A 15,949-nucleotide genomic window follows, 5' to 3' on the forward strand; every position below is an offset into this window, starting at 1 on the left:
TAATCATAAAAGAAGTTAAGTTCTTAAACTCAACGAGAAAATAAAGAGCTGCCCTGTAAAGAACAGAGGAGCTCTAACCCTCATGTGGCCATTTAGCTGTTACCCTCTATGAGACTTAAGGCTACAGTGCTATCTATTTAAATTATATTGGGACAACAAGAGACTAACAACATGCATTCACATTAGCTATGCTGATTGGATAACAACAGGTGACAAGTAGAGCAGGAAATAAGATGCTCCCCAGTCCATTCATTCATTAGAGCCAATTACAGCACAGCTCGTTAATATTCTCCACCAATCAGGACAATTACATGGGGACTTAATTGTATTCTGGAAGGCTCTGATTGGTTGATTGATGGGGGCCCTGCTGCTTTGATTTAATAGTAGCCGGTTAGCATGCTGACCATCTGGACATACTGTGCCACATATGAGCCTTGTTGATTTATGGTATAATTAAAGATGGGCAGGAGGAAGGAGAGACATTTTTAGTGCTTTTCATCCAACTATATCTTTCCTGGTTTGTGTCAATGTTTTAGACTTTCTCATTAATACAATGCAGCATTGAAAAATGCATTAATTTTCAAGAAGCGGGCTTTGCTCTGCATCTCTGTTTTTCCAGTGTTTATCTTTTCTGCAGTCTATTTTCAGCATTGTGTTCAGCCAACAAATGACAGTACTTGTTCGCTGGTACTGGGTGATAATGAGACAAAAAAGGGTACATGTGACTCTCTCAACTGTTTACATATGTAAAGTAACCCCTTGTGTGCTGTAGCTCCAACCTCAACTTGTATTGTACGTGTCCTAAATGCGTTTGTTTCATGTGAGCATTGAACAAATGGTCCATTAACATAGCTGACTGCTGTCCAGCAGCTCTCTCCACCACACAACAGATGGTCTATAATTCTGCCCCTGTGATATTCTTTGGATCAAATTCAATGCTCACACACTATACCACCCATGCATGTGCATTCACTCACACGCACACAATAACAAAGACATCCAGACACCCACTCAAACTCTCTCTCACACACTTTTCATACTTCACAGTCTAAATGTGTACAGTTGTGCTCACTAGCCAATGAGTGATCTGTGTGAGACGCTGCCAAGTCGTTTCACAGTGACCACAGAATGTCATAGTTGGTGTGAGTTGTCTCCACAGAGACATATGGAGCGTGTCTTTTGGTGCTGGCGTGGACAGACCAGACATGATTTTTACTGCCATGAACAGCATGTTTACTAGACTGTAGCTCTGTATAGACTATGGGATAAAAATAAACTTAATGCACATCTCACATTTTTTTAAACTTTAATGTAGAGAATTATAGTAATCAAAGGGTAATATATATTATAATACTTTCTATTAAATATTACAGAAAAAAAAAACACCCTACTCTACTCGACTTGACCCGACTCTACTCGGTTTGTGTTGCGTTTCCACGGGCGCGGTACCTCGTGTCAGATACCAGTTTTTCGTACCTGCTCTGCTCTGGTTCCAAGCGAGCTGAGCCGATACTAAAAGGTGACGTCGACGGATTGCCAGCCACTGATCGGTCAGAGAATGTCGTCACCGAAGAGTCATGAGCACGACGCCCAACACAGAAATCAAACCCAACATTTTTTTAAAAACGACATCAGTACTGTACAATGTCTGCACGCACAGTCTCTCCGTGGTATGTAACGAGGTCCACACTTTTTTGGGTCTAGTGGTCGACGAACGGATCCAACGGGAACATGTCCTCCATTGTTTGTGATTGTTGTGTTTGTGTTGCGTTCAAAATGACGTGAGCGCAGTTTCATGCAGCAGTTTCGCACAGCTGTGTTATGAGCGCGACGCCCAACACAGGAATCAAACCCGCCATTTTTAAAAAACAACGTCAGTGCTGTACAATGTCTGCAAGCAAAGTTTATCCGTTGTTTCTCCTCTCTCGCTCCGCCTGCGACAAAAAGCCACAGACCGAGCAGCAAGTACACCATTGCCTCCAAGTCCTCCATTGTTTGTGATTGTTGTGTTTGTGTCACGTTAAAAAGTACTTGAACGCAGTTTCGGGCAGCTGTGTAATGACAGCCCCGCCCACCGCAAGTTGGTACTCGGGCTGGTGGAAAAGGTATCCAAACCGAGTCGAGTCGAGTCGAGTCAAGTAGGGCTGGAACTGTGTAGTGGAAAAGGACCATTTGTTGTCTGGGGCTGTAAAGCAACTAGTAATTATTTTGTTAAGCTACATGCATCCCATCACGCTGACACACATGGTAAATATGTTTTAAAATGTTATTTTCAAGTTTTTGTGAAGTAGATTATATTGTAACACTCCTTCCTAGGCAAGACCTGGACAAAACTGGATGTAAAAGTAAAGATTCTTTACAATAACATTTTAGAGAATGCATGCTTGAGTCAAATGATTACTCTAAAGACATAAATACCAGTTTTAACAGTAACTAAGTCAAATCTAGTTTTGTCCAGGTCTGCCCTGTCTACCTCTTGTTCTTGGGCAGGTGCAGCTCACTGATGCTACGACGCTTCTTCTTCTTCCTCAAGAGTAGTGGCGGCGCCTGAATGATTGGAGTGATGAGCAGGGCGTCCAATAAGGACCGAGACATTGCCCCCTCAGGAGACTGAGGGCTGCTTTGATACGTTTTTCTGACACAGTGATAACATGTTGAGAAATAAGGGATAGCATTGTCAAAAGATGAGGATGAAAAAGAGGAAGGGTTTTAGAAGAACATAATCACTTTTACCTCCTCTCCATTGGACTATGGTTAACAGCATGCATGTTTTGTGTGGGCTGTTTGGGGGCGCTGGGGGTGAGACGAGGAGGGCAGGGAGCAGCTCTGGGCAGGAAGTCCAGAGGATTTGACAAGAGTTCTCTCCTGTGTATGAGTACACAAGTATACACCAATATACCATACATTTGATCATTTTAGACTTAAATGCTTGGGAAAAATGAATCCTGTGACTTTCAAATAAAAAAAGCAGACTGTATTGAAATTAAGACTTAAGGACCAAACTGACGACCAAAATACTACCCTAATTTCAAAAAAAGTGCTGAGCTGTGTAAATGTTGATTAAAAAAAAGGGATTGTGATGGTTTGCAAATCATTTAAAGCCTATCTGTATATTGAAATAGTCCAAAATGTTGAAACTGAAAAGTTGTATACTTTATTACAAAATCTATGCTCACTTCAAATTTGATGCCAGTAACATATTTTAAAAAAGCTTACGGGAAAAACGAAACACTGAAAAAGTTATGTAAAACTGAAAAAAAAAATACCTGGAGGAAAGTTTCCAAAACAGTTAGATTTATTGTGACATGTTTGGAGCATGCCAGGGTATAAAAAGGGACTTTGAGAGCGGCTTGTTCTCTCAGCAGCAAAGATGGGAAGAGGTTCATCACTCTGTGGGACCTCATGAGCAAATAGTTCAGCCATTTTTTGAATAATATTCCCTTCCTTGAAATGGCAAAGACTTCAAGAAAAAAACAATACTTTATTTCCTTGCTCTTGGGCCCTCAGGTGGCACTTCACTAAAAACAGACATTGCTCTGTAGTGGAAATCACTGCATGGGATCAAAATCAATTCCACAGTTTGTCACTGCATCCAGAAAACTGTACCATGCATATAGGAAACCATATACTGTAAGAACATGATGCCAGAAATGCCGGAGACTTCTCTGGGTCCAAGCCTGTGTAAGATAGACTGAGGGGAAGTGGAAAACTGTCCTGTGATCTTACTGATCAAAATTTGACATTCTCTTCTGAACTCATGGATGCTGCGTACTCTGCTCTAAAATGGAGGGAGACCCCCTGGCTTGTTATCAGCACACAGTTAAAAGTCAGCATCCATGATGGTACTAGGATGCACAAGTGACCATGGCATGGGTTGCTTACACATCTGGAAGGCAGCATGTGTAGCCTCAAAACCTGTATACATCATTCAGCATTAATGGTTCAGGGTAGACCATGTATATTTCAATAAGACAGTGCAAAACATATTATGTATTTCTGCAGGCATCACAACAGCATGTCTTTGCAGAAGAAGAGTCCGGATGCTAAACTGGCCTGCCTGCCATCCAAACTTGTCAGCCATTTGAAAACATTTGGCTCATCATGAAATGAAAAAAATATAGCAAGGGAGACCCAAACTGATGAGCAGCTGAAAACCTACATCAGCCAAGACTGGGTCAACAATTCACGTTCAAAACTCCATAAACTGGTCTCCTGGGTTCCCAAACTTTAACAGGGATGTTTAAAGAAGAGGTGAAGCATTTGCAACATTTGATGTGTTGTATTTGCACTATTTTCAATTAAGTATAAAGTTGAAATGATTTGCAAACCAATAAAATCTGTTTCAATTAACATTCTACACAGCATCCCAACTTTTAATAAAATACTGTATGTATTTTCAGAGATTACAGGAAGCTCCTTAATTACAAAATTACAAGTATTCAGTATTAAAAAACTGCAGCTTGGCATTGCTGTCATTGTGAACTCATTAACAGTTCTTGCAAGGTTAAGGTAAAACTCTTCTTATTCTGTACCTGACAGGTTTGGTAGAAAGCACACGTTGATGTGCAGATGTAAAATGAGACAGATGATTATTGACTTGGACTGGAAAGCTGTGAGGACAGATGGAGGACAGACATCACAGATTGAAAAGATATTTGAAGAAATGTAATGACCCATCTCTGAAAAGTTAAGTTTGTGTACATGAAGCGTCGGAAATGTTGTGCAGCACCTGTGTTGAGAGGAAAGGCCAAGCTGACTTTGTGCTGCCTTAAGGGACTCTGAAGTTTGTCCATAAACTTGTCATCCCCGATAACATCAGTCAAGCAGTCATGGACTTGAACTTTTCTGAGCCTGTGCTGCCCTCTTGTGGTGCCACAGCAGCATTGCTAGATTAAGGCAAAGGAAGGATATTGTTTATCGGGCTATCACAGCTTCTCAGAGATTAACGGTGGCACTATAAATTTTTATGAAACACCGCAACCTTCCAAATTACCTTCCAGCTGTATGCAGTTGAAAGCTTGTTGGCTCTGTTACTGAACTATGTGGAGCAGACAGTCTTAGGAAAGGGACAGTATCATGGGAAGAAGCCTCTGGTACCTGGTTTCTAACTATTGTGGAGCCATTTCCATTTGACAAGAATTGTCCATGAGCTGGTAATACACTGAAAACAGATAATCCACATGATGGAGTGTGGGCACCAAAAGAACCTTGTCCTAAAAATTGTGGGAAGTTTGCTGGTAAAAACACAGCATCAAGAGAAGCATTACATGGCCTCTGGGTATGAAATGATGCTGTTTGACTGTGTGTTGAACCAGAATATGGTAAAGGTACCAGCATAGGAGCCAATGAATGGTTCATATTAGACAAATGGGTTTGATGTAATTGACAAAACATGTCAATTGAACTGGAATATGGAACGGGGAAAGCAAACCAGCTTCAGTGATGTGTTGTTGCTAGATTGCTCATTTTTCCATAAGCTGCCAGGTTTGTCAATGTGTGCAGTGTGGGGTTTGTAGTTTCCTCTCTGGCTGTTTCTGACTGGGTGATGAGTCTACCAGCTGTGGCTTTGCTTGGTGTATAATCATGTGATCAGAGGTGGGTGTGGCTTCTACATCATTCAGCTCACAGGTGACTTGGCTGGAGAATTGATGGGCTGGATGTCTGATACTGGCAGGTAACAGATAACAGAGCATTATGATGGAATTAAGTTCTTCAAATTGAGATGTTGGAGAGTTAAATATTATTTTTTAGATTGGAGTTAATGTTGGTAAAGTGAGGTTGTGAAAAGTAATCTGTCTGTGTGTTATCAGTGTAATAGCTCACAAAATCACATTGCATTAACTGTTGTGTTACATAAGAATCACAAAGCACCTGTCAATATTTCAAACAGTGACCACCAGAGAACAGAAGTTGATTAGTTTCTGTGATTTAACTGAAAAAAATATTATGTGAGAGTTGTTTGGTTCAAAAGTGACATCTTATATGTGGGACTATTTCATGTTAGAAGTGTGGAATAAAAACCAGTGTGACTACTTTCGATGATTTATACCTGACTTCCACACTGTTTGTCTCAGACTCAGAAAGACAACTAGAAAGGGGAAAGAGTGAAGGCAGCAAAATAAGTAGGGCAGGAACAAAAGAACACAGGGATACAGGAAGAAAAGAGAGTCAGAAGAAAGGAACCAAGGAAAAAGGTAAAGGACTTTATTAACTAGAATATATAGACTTATAGTTTTGCAAACTCAACACACAAAAGAAGTACAGGCACTTGGTTTTCCAGCTTTTTAATTGCCACACAGCTGCAATCTGAAGATATTCAACTATTAAAATAGTAGTTTGCGATTTTCTACTGTAGGTAAACATGAGGATGTAATAAATGTAAAGGCACTGTATAAACATTTTACATAGAAGGGCCTCATTATAATATAACCTATATAGCATTTCTACACATACTTTCCCACCTTCAAGCCTAACCATCGTGCTCACTGCAGAGATGCCTCTCACTTCCATAAATCTTGTATCATATCAAGTCTTGTAGCACCAATCCGTACCATTCCATCACGGCAGGCATACCATATAAGCCATGGTTAAAAAATACAGTACATACATGCAGAGCAAGTTAAAATCTTTCGATTTTTTTGACGATGCAACAAATCTCAAGCCAGCTTGTCTCTAACACAGTGCCCATTGGAGATTAAAGTGATGTAAACAAGCCTTTTAAAGTTCACTCAGAGTTTGGCCAGATGTGCTATTTTCATTTATGACAGAAATAGAAAGTTGTAACAAATCTTTCTTCGGCAATTTTCCACATCTGCATTACTGAGGTACAGAAGACAATGAGGACGGAACGATGTTGTAGAATGGGTTGACAGACCCTAACTTTTCATGTTTCCTTCTCTTTAGCAGCATCAAGACTTAGGGGTACTGCAAATGGTTTGCCTACTTTTTATATAGAAATGTCTGTATTATTATATTGTTTCATCTAAGGCTGAATAAAGTTTAAATAAATCATACAATTTTGTAAGTACTGCTCTCTGCAGTCCACTTTAGTTGCTTGCATCTAGATATAACCTTAAGATATACTGCACAAACTACATATAACATGCGAAGTTAATATGCAATGTACTACTTGATCAGATCTGATACACTGAAAAAAAATGTTGTGTTGAATCTACTAAATTTTATTATGTCAAGTTGTTGCATGAAATACATTTCTCTAAATCCAAATATATTTATTAAGTTTATTGATATATCTGGATTTATAGAAATGTATTTCATGCAACAACTTGACATAACACAATTTAGTTAATTAAACACAACATTGTTTAGTGTAGGACTTAGGTATTTTATAAAACCTAGAATAACTGTCCTCCAATTTTTTTCATGAGCAAATTACACCACAAAAAAACCCAACAACAACAAGTCAAGTCCATGATTACTTTCTCTACAGGCACAATAAAGGGAATAAATCAAATTGTCATATTGTATGATATCGCTACTGCTCATATTGTGTCGTAGGACAACAATGTTATACTAGTATATTAGTGCTTTAACCCAAACATAATTAATGTATACGTGAATGGAGACATACACTACTAGCATAGAGTATTGAAGCATTCTGAAAAACACCGTTGTTGGAATCAGTTGAGTATCAAAGCAATTAGTCAACACGTGTCTGAGTGAGGCCAGTGCAGGCACTTAACATAACAGTGAAGGACAAGCTGACTCAGACACCCACAAATGTTGGCATACACAGACACACATGGACACAAGCTGACACAGAGAAACTCCAACAGTTTCTTTGGAAGTGTTCAGTCCATTGTTCTGGGCTTCAGTTCCTTTATTCCATTAAATAGCAGATGGATGTTTTTAAAGCACTTTCTCTAGTCCACAGACTTTTTTACCCTCAACAGTCAAATAAATGACTACCTGTAGAAGTCACACACACTCACTCGTACACACACACACACACACACACACTCACACACACACTCACACTCACACACAAATTCTACAGGACATTTAGGGTGCGAGCAGACACTCCGTGGTGCCAGTCCCTCAACTCGCCGTACTTGGGGCCAACCACCAACCGAGTGGTGTGTCCTCTGCCATCACAGGAAGAAAAAGAAAAAAACACACCAAAAAGAGAAAGAAAAGAAGGATTTAGGGAAAAGTTCAAGTGCTTGCCCTGCAAAAGGATACACTCTAAGCCATGCCACAAGAAAAGCTGCTTGCACAAAAAGAAGCTGATGTTGCACAGAGAAGTTTATGGTGTGGTTGAAATGGGCAGTTTATCTGTCATCATCAGAAAATGACAGAAATCAATACACAGAAAGAAAAAGGAAGAGTGGTAAACTCCAGGTCAAAATTCAGCTAATGACTCATAGCATGTATTTACTGAAATGATGAATTAATTCTGCCATGAAGCCACATACCAACAAGCACAGACAGCAGGAATGTCAACATGTCATGTCAACTCAAAAGATCACAGAGACAACAGTGATCAGATGTTTTGCCACAAACCAAGAGAGCAACCGACAGCCAATGAATCACATCACACTGAGAACAACCACACGGTGCGGTCATGATTGTCAACAACACAATCACAGGTTGTACAACATGCAGCACGCAAAGACTGACACACCAACCTCCAAAATGCACAAACAACAACCATTAAGAGTACACAAAACATCTCATCAAGCAACACCTTGATCACAAAACACAAAATAGTTTCCAGTAATCAACGACGACAGTCTAACTGAAGCAGCTTTATGAACTTTTGAAACTACTGAGAGTGGACATACTTTACAGTCCACAGAGGTCTGGCTTTTGACTTGATGACTCAAAAGTGAATTTTTCCCTGTTTTGTTATGAAGAAGGGAGCCCACACACCATCAATATACTGCCAGACCTATGCCACAGAGGTCTGATCTGGAGCTGGATCTCCAATTGCTCCATAATTGTCTTTACATGCTAGAATGCCTTTATACTTTTGATCCAACTGGTAAAGTTCGCTACACCAAACAATACCGTTAAAATATATATGAAAGACTGCATTTATGAATTTAATTTTGATTATGTTGTGTTACTCCACACAATGCCATAACCCAAACTTAATATACAAATTCTAAGGTTATTAAAATCACACTTTGATTTCTTTGCACTTACTTGTCTTTTTGGAGGATTCAGATTCTTCTGCTTGAGCTACAAAGTAAAGAATAGAAATATTAATAAGTCTTCCTGAACTATATTTCTGACCTTTTCTATGAATTTTGCTGGACTTAAATGAGCTATAGATATAAAAACAATTGATTTTCATTTATTAAACGTATATGAGTAATGTGACAAGTTTATCAGAATAATGCACACAGAGAAAACAACAAACAACAAAATTAAAATAAACCATTATAAACTTTACACAAACACATGGTTGTGCAGCACAAAACTAAAATATACATATCAGTTTAGTGCTTTTTCATGGGACTCCTGGTACACAGCAAGCATCATGGTCTGCATTTCTTTGCACTATATTCTGAATGAAGTTTAACCTGTAAACATTCTCACTTTGTGCCTTCCACTCTGATGCCTGACTCACCGTGCTCGGTGCCGGTGATCTGAGCCAGGATCCTGAAGGATCTGGACTGGGTGGTGCCAGTGCGAGGGCGCCAGTCCTCTGTGTCCTCCATTATGCGCTGCCTGCTGGCATCAGCGTGAGTGGGCACATGGTAAAAATGTATGTCTGTGTCTACGATGTGTTTCCTTGGCACTCTGGAAGAACAGAGTTGACGACATCAGCAAAAACAGTGTAATTTCACATCCCTCTCATTATTGATGAAAGTATCATAGAAGACTACAGCTTTAAGTTCCTCTTGAGTTTAATGCACCATTAAAGTGAGGTCAAGAAATGTTCAAAATGAAAGACCCTCTGAAGCATTTTAAACTCATAGGCCAAATACTGGAGGTCACTGTTCATCACTGAGATCATTTTTAGTCTTTTTAAGGGGTTAATTAAAACCAAGGATTCAAAACTCATATACAGTCAACATTTATAAAGTATACAGAGTTTTTTAGTCAGAGAAATGGTCTTAAAATGTAGGTTACATGAAATAGAAATGTTGACAACCAAAACAATAATCCAAAGTTTGTGCTGATGAGACAAGAAATAGGATGAAGGAGGTGTCACACCACACTTTGTTAAATTAATTGAGCTTTTTGGTTTTAAACAATCTGATACCTTGGTGGCGGGGGTTTTCTTCAAAAAACCAATGACAGAGAAAAACAGGACAGACTTGGTCAGAAATACAAGAAGGGCAAAGCAGCACAACTACTACAAATCCACATGGAATTATCTAAAAACAATACTTACTTCAAAATACTGTGAGGTCCACTTTTAGGGAAGGAAAGTAGAAGAAGAGGAAGAAGAAGAAAAAGAAGAAGACGAAGAAATATTAGGAAAGAATTTATTGAATAACTTAAAGGAGATATTAGCATGCATACAGTGGCAAAGGAATGGAGGAAAGTAAAAAAAAATGGGCACCACAAAATGTATAGCATGCAAAGCACAAAGCCAAAATATCCTTAAGACATTCGATCACATTGACAAGAGGATAAATAATCTCTCAACACAGATCACTAGTTAAACTTCACCACAAGGTGGTGCTGCTGAGTTGTAGGGATATCAATCAGAGTGTTCTTGCATGATTTAGCTGATTTTAACAGGAAATATTTAGACGTAGAAGCCAAATTTGTTGAAATTGTAGGTGGTGGGCAAAAAGCATGCAATATAAGTCCTTTCTAAGGTGGGCTAATATAGACTTCATGAATTGTACACGTGTGTATCTGCCAGCCCTTTTGACAACATGGTGCTGACAAGCCTTTGACTAAGTGGCCATGAGTAAATCAACTCTGAGGACAAATACACATATAAACACAGAGCGACATTAAATACTTTTCAGGCTCTGCTTTCAATAAATCACCTATAAATACACACACCCTCCAACACACTCACCTAGCACATTGAATAGACTGATTTATGAGGGTCTCTCAACACATTCCTGTCACAGCAGCAGCTATGTGGGTGTGGGAGTGTTGACAGCTCTGTGTGAGCCTGGTCACACACCTACACTTACACCGGAAGTGTCCCAATACAGGGTGTCTATGTGTGTTAATATTGGCAGTTGTGATTTATAGTTGAGGTAAAAAATGTACTTGAAGCTAAACATGTTGCACCCCGTATGATCTGAGGTGCATATTAATAAGCTGCATGCATCTGTGCTACAGTTCATGCATAATTTAACATGAAAATAAGATCACTACAGTGTAAGTTTTTACTATCAGGAACAGTGCTCTGCAGGGACATCAGAAGTAAGCGCATGCAGATGTTATGATACAGTTGACACACACACACAGAGGTAAACAAAGAAGCAGATGAGCTCAATGACAAATCAAACACGTGCTTCAGAGACTAACTTTGTGACTTTAGAAGCTGCGCCAGTCTGTAAAGTAGAAGAACAGGGATTGAAAGGAAGAGAGAAAGACAGAGAAAACTGATATACACAAATATAAAGGTCCTGAAAGCTGCTATTCAAATCCCTTCTGAAACAGACCACATAGCTCATTAACAGCATGCAAACAAGATGCAAGGACAGGCACACATGCTTTCTCATGTTTCAACCTCAAATAAATAAATAGATAATAAAAAGCTATGTTAGTTTGTGTGAAATGAAGTTTTTGACAGAGAATGTTTAACATATCTTAAGCAGGGACAGTACTTGAAGCATACAAGATGGAAAAGGGTAAAAACAGAACACTTTTTATGTGAAAATAAAGTAAAGAAACCACTTATAACAAAACAGACAGATCCAGATCTTGATTCAAAAAGGTTTGCTATTAAATGTCAATCTATTTGGGAAAGACTGTGAAATGAAATGCAGCTGGTGTGTCCATGCGTGTGTGTACCGTCGCATAGTGAAAGATTATATTGTGCAGATGACTGGTGTCTGCTGTTTCTCACTGACAGAAAAAACACTAAGTCAGTAAGTTGCTCATAGAAAAGAGCTTGGAGAGAGTATAAACAATGGATGATTGAATAAATTATGAGTCACAGAAATACAGCCTCTTGGTATTTGGACAGCAATAAATGAAAACCATTCAAAGATACCCTTTTTGTTTAGAGGTAAATTACAAAAATGAATCCAAAGTTAATGAAAAAACAGTGTGTTAGTCTGTGAAGATACACAGTTATGTGTAAATCTACACGTATACAAGGCTGGAACCTTTTATTGATGGAGTGATTTGCTGTGAGAAGAAAGAGAGTGCTACACAGCTTCAAGTTACCAACATAGGGTATATATACACAGCCTATATACACAGCCTAGTCACAGCATCATTGCAAAGTTACACTCACTGTTTCTGTGGAGAAGGGACAGTTGGGGTTTGCACAAAATATTAGATAAAGCAGGGGTATGATGGCAGGAATTATGTTAAGAGAAGAAGGAGTAAAAAGATGAGAATCAGCAACTTTGGTATAAGGAAAAATTAAAACACCATGACACAGATGAGGGAGGACAGATTTAGGAAGTTGGAGACAGAGTGGATGGACCACAAACATAGTTTTACTGTAACACTACTTCAAGAGGTCTACGTACCCCTGAAAAAGCAAAGACATGTTTTTGTCGAGTATCATAAAAGATTTATGATGAAATGTAGACAAAAAGCTTCAAAATTGCACTCCCAAACTCATGTGGTTGCAGCCATCAGTGCAGGGATATTTCCCTTTGCCCATGCATGGACTTTAATTATTTTTTTGCAGTGAGGGATTCATAGGCAGACTAATTCTTTGTCTATTTTTTTATATCTCCATAACTTTATGTTAACTGTATTATACTACATTCAAAAATGTTATACTCCAAATGCAACTTCATGTGTAATTACATTTGGTTATTTAAACATGATTGCAAAAGCTCATTTAAAACTCCTCAATCCTCCAGTTTTCCATCACTTATACAAGGCTATTAAATGTCTCTTAAGCCCTCTTCTCAGACACCTACTGTAAACAAAAGGTACTTTTACCCGAATTCGTTGCTAACAGATTAGTGTTCTCTGATTCAAAACATTAAATCAACATCTGACAGTAATTCTGTCTAATGACTGTTTAAACAAACTTAGCAACCAGCTGCAATATCGAGACATGTCAGAACTATCATAAACAACACTCATAAACAGAGGCTTCAAAATTAGCCTTGCCTTGCTAACTGAAACCAGGGAAGTTATTTAAGTATTGTTTTTTGTTTTTCTTCTATAGTCTGACACATTTTTGTTAGTGATTTTGCTTTAAAAAAAATCTAAACAAATATGTGACTCTAACTTAATTCATCATGGCCTAGCCCCCCAGTACCTGACCGAGCTTCTCCAGTATCATGTCCCTGCCAGGACATTGAGATCATCTGGTCAGTTGCTATTGGTCACTCCCAAAACGAGGCTTAAAACCAAAGGTGACTGAGCCTTTGTGGTGGCTGCCCCTCGGCTCAGGAGAACAACCTGCCCCAAAATATCCGCTCTGCAGGATCAATTGAGGTTTTTAAATCCTCTCTTAAGACTCACCTCTTCTCCCTGGCTTTTAATCAAGGTTGGGTGGACATCTGACATAATCTTAATTAAATTTAAATGTATTTTATTCTATCTTCATTTACTATATATAAATTCACAGTGATTATGTATTTTAGTATTATATTTTAGTATTGTATTGTATGTTATGTTTGTCATTTGTGCTACTTTTGATCTGTACAGCACTTTGGTCAACCCCGGTTGTTTTAAACGTGCTCTATAAATAAAGTTTGAGTTGAGTTGAGTTGATCATGAAGAAAAAACATTATATAGCAGATTTTTTTCTTTTTCTTTTTTTTTTGCAGACTATATAACAGTCTACCTTAAACTAACTGATAACTTACTACAATACGTTGTGTATTTTAACGATTTCAATTTTTAACTCCTTGGTGTTTTTAAAGCTAACAATTGCTATTAAACATTTTTTGGGGACTGCACATGTACATGTAAGTTATTGGAAATACATGTTGTATTGCTAAAGTGTATGAATCTGTAAGTAAGAGAAAAGGTGTCAGAGACCGTTTAAGGAGAATTGAAACTCCCATTACACAGCTTATAGGGATGGAGACGGCAAAAGTCGCAGTTGGAAAAATGTAGAGATTGGATTCATTTTTTGATGGACTGGAGTAAATACCACTCACCCATTCGACTGCAAAGGCAAGGCTCCACCTTGACTCTCCAATAGGCCCCGCCTTTGCCCCATGGCCACTTCACATGCGTTCTCAGTTGAGTAGAGGTTGATTGGCGTGTTATACACTGATGGCTGGGGCGGAACAAGGACAGGCGGGGAGGGGGGAGAGGATGAGGATGGGTAAGAGACAGGAGGTGGTGGAGGAGGAAAAGGGGGACTATAGGACTGGGATGAGGCAGGAGTAAAGGCAGAGGATGGGGATGGAATAAAGGGAGTATAAGGGGCCTGTGGAGGATGGTACTCAATCTCTTTTCCGCAGACCCCATAAGGTCTTGGGGGCTTGTTGTAGGGGGTGGTGAAAGGGTTGGAGGGGCTGAAGGAGTGAGGATAAGGATTGGGTGTTGGTGGTGGTGGATGGGTAAGAGCGACTGGTTTTATGATGTCTGTTCTGTCGTCCTATTAGAAGCATTAGAAAAGAGCATGCAGATACAAACACAAAAACAAATCACCACACAGCACACACATATACTGATGCCTCTCAGATTATGATTCATGGATGAGTTGGTCAGACTTAGTTGTTTAATAGAGTTTAATTTAATTTATAGATTGCTTATGGAAAGCACTTTTTAGTTTCATAAAATGTGACCTAATAATGTTTAGGAAATAAGGAAGCATCAGTATACTAACTTCTGTAACTGAAAAATATGGAGCAATATCAGACAAAACTATATGTGCACACAACAAAAATCATGGGAAGGTGATGTGCATGCTTCCAAAGTGTGCAAATGGCATTGTTTCAAAAGAGTCACTAAAGAAAATTATATAAAGCACACCATGGTCCCCAAGGTGTGTTCCTTGTTTTTTAATTCTGCCTGAATTTATCATCAGTTCAAACATTTCATTTCCTGAGTACATTTTTCGTGTTCCATATTAACTCAATTGTTGGATATATACAATGGTAATTGATTTTAGTATGAAAAAAATGTATAGATTTATACGAAAAACATATCTGTTATTTAAACTTTCCCAAAAATAAAACATATGACCTTACTGAATGTTGGTTTGCTAGCTAGGTTCACGTATTAAGTATTAGTCATAGGTTACAAGATTCTTATATTACCTAAAAAATGCTTTTAATGTGTTAATGATATTATTTAAATTCATATACTATCAACAAATTCATGTTGTTACATAATAATGCATTTATGAAAACTTTTAAGAAACTTTGGTAACTCTCTGAGAACATAAATGAAAATCTTCTGAGTTATTCATAATTTTTGAAAACACAATTGGGAACATGTTTAATAGATAAAAGATAAATGTTTGTTTACCAGGCTTTTTTGACTAGTTAGGGCCCGAGCACCGACACGCAGTGGCGGGCGGAGGCCCTCTTGTTTATAAAACTAATTCTAACTTTACAAGAACAACATTATCTAACATATTCAATGATTTATCTTAAATCCATAAATAAACATGCTGCCAAGTACCTTTGGTGCCACAGGAGGAGGTTTGGGAACACTTGGGGCCCTGGAGGAAGAAAGAAGACAAGAGAAAGTACATGAATTAAGTGTGCACAACCCAAATTAAACTTGAGTTCTTATCCAGAGACCATCTTTGGGAGGTTTTTGTCATCATCTATTACAGAAGCTCTATATGTCTGTGTGATCAAGACTGTGAAACTTCAGTTAGCAGGGCCAAAAATCCTAGTTTCTC

At 38.6% G+C, this 15,949-nt stretch overlaps 1 protein-coding gene across 1 annotated transcript in view; it reads right to left on the reverse strand.

Moving 5' to 3' along the window:
* pdlim5a (PDZ and LIM domain 5a) overlaps window positions 1-15,949 on the reverse strand; it is a 63,032-nt gene that overhangs the window by 14,199 nt on the left and 32,884 nt on the right. Inside the window, exons 4-7 of the mRNA XM_034691186.1 lie at window positions 15,724-15,763; window positions 14,247-14,692; window positions 9,596-9,768; window positions 9,165-9,198 (exon numbers count right to left, since the gene is read on the reverse strand). Coding sequence (XP_034547077.1) covers window positions 9,165-9,198; window positions 9,596-9,768; window positions 14,247-14,692; window positions 15,724-15,763 — 693 coding nt within the window. The remainder of the gene's footprint in view (window positions 1-9,164; window positions 9,199-9,595; window positions 9,769-14,246; window positions 14,693-15,723; window positions 15,764-15,949) is intronic.

This window comes from Notolabrus celidotus, chromosome 9 (genome assembly GCF_009762535.1).
Source record: "Notolabrus celidotus isolate fNotCel1 chromosome 9, fNotCel1.pri, whole genome shotgun sequence".
Taxonomy (NCBI): Eukaryota; Metazoa; Chordata; class Actinopteri; order Labriformes; family Labridae; genus Notolabrus; species Notolabrus celidotus.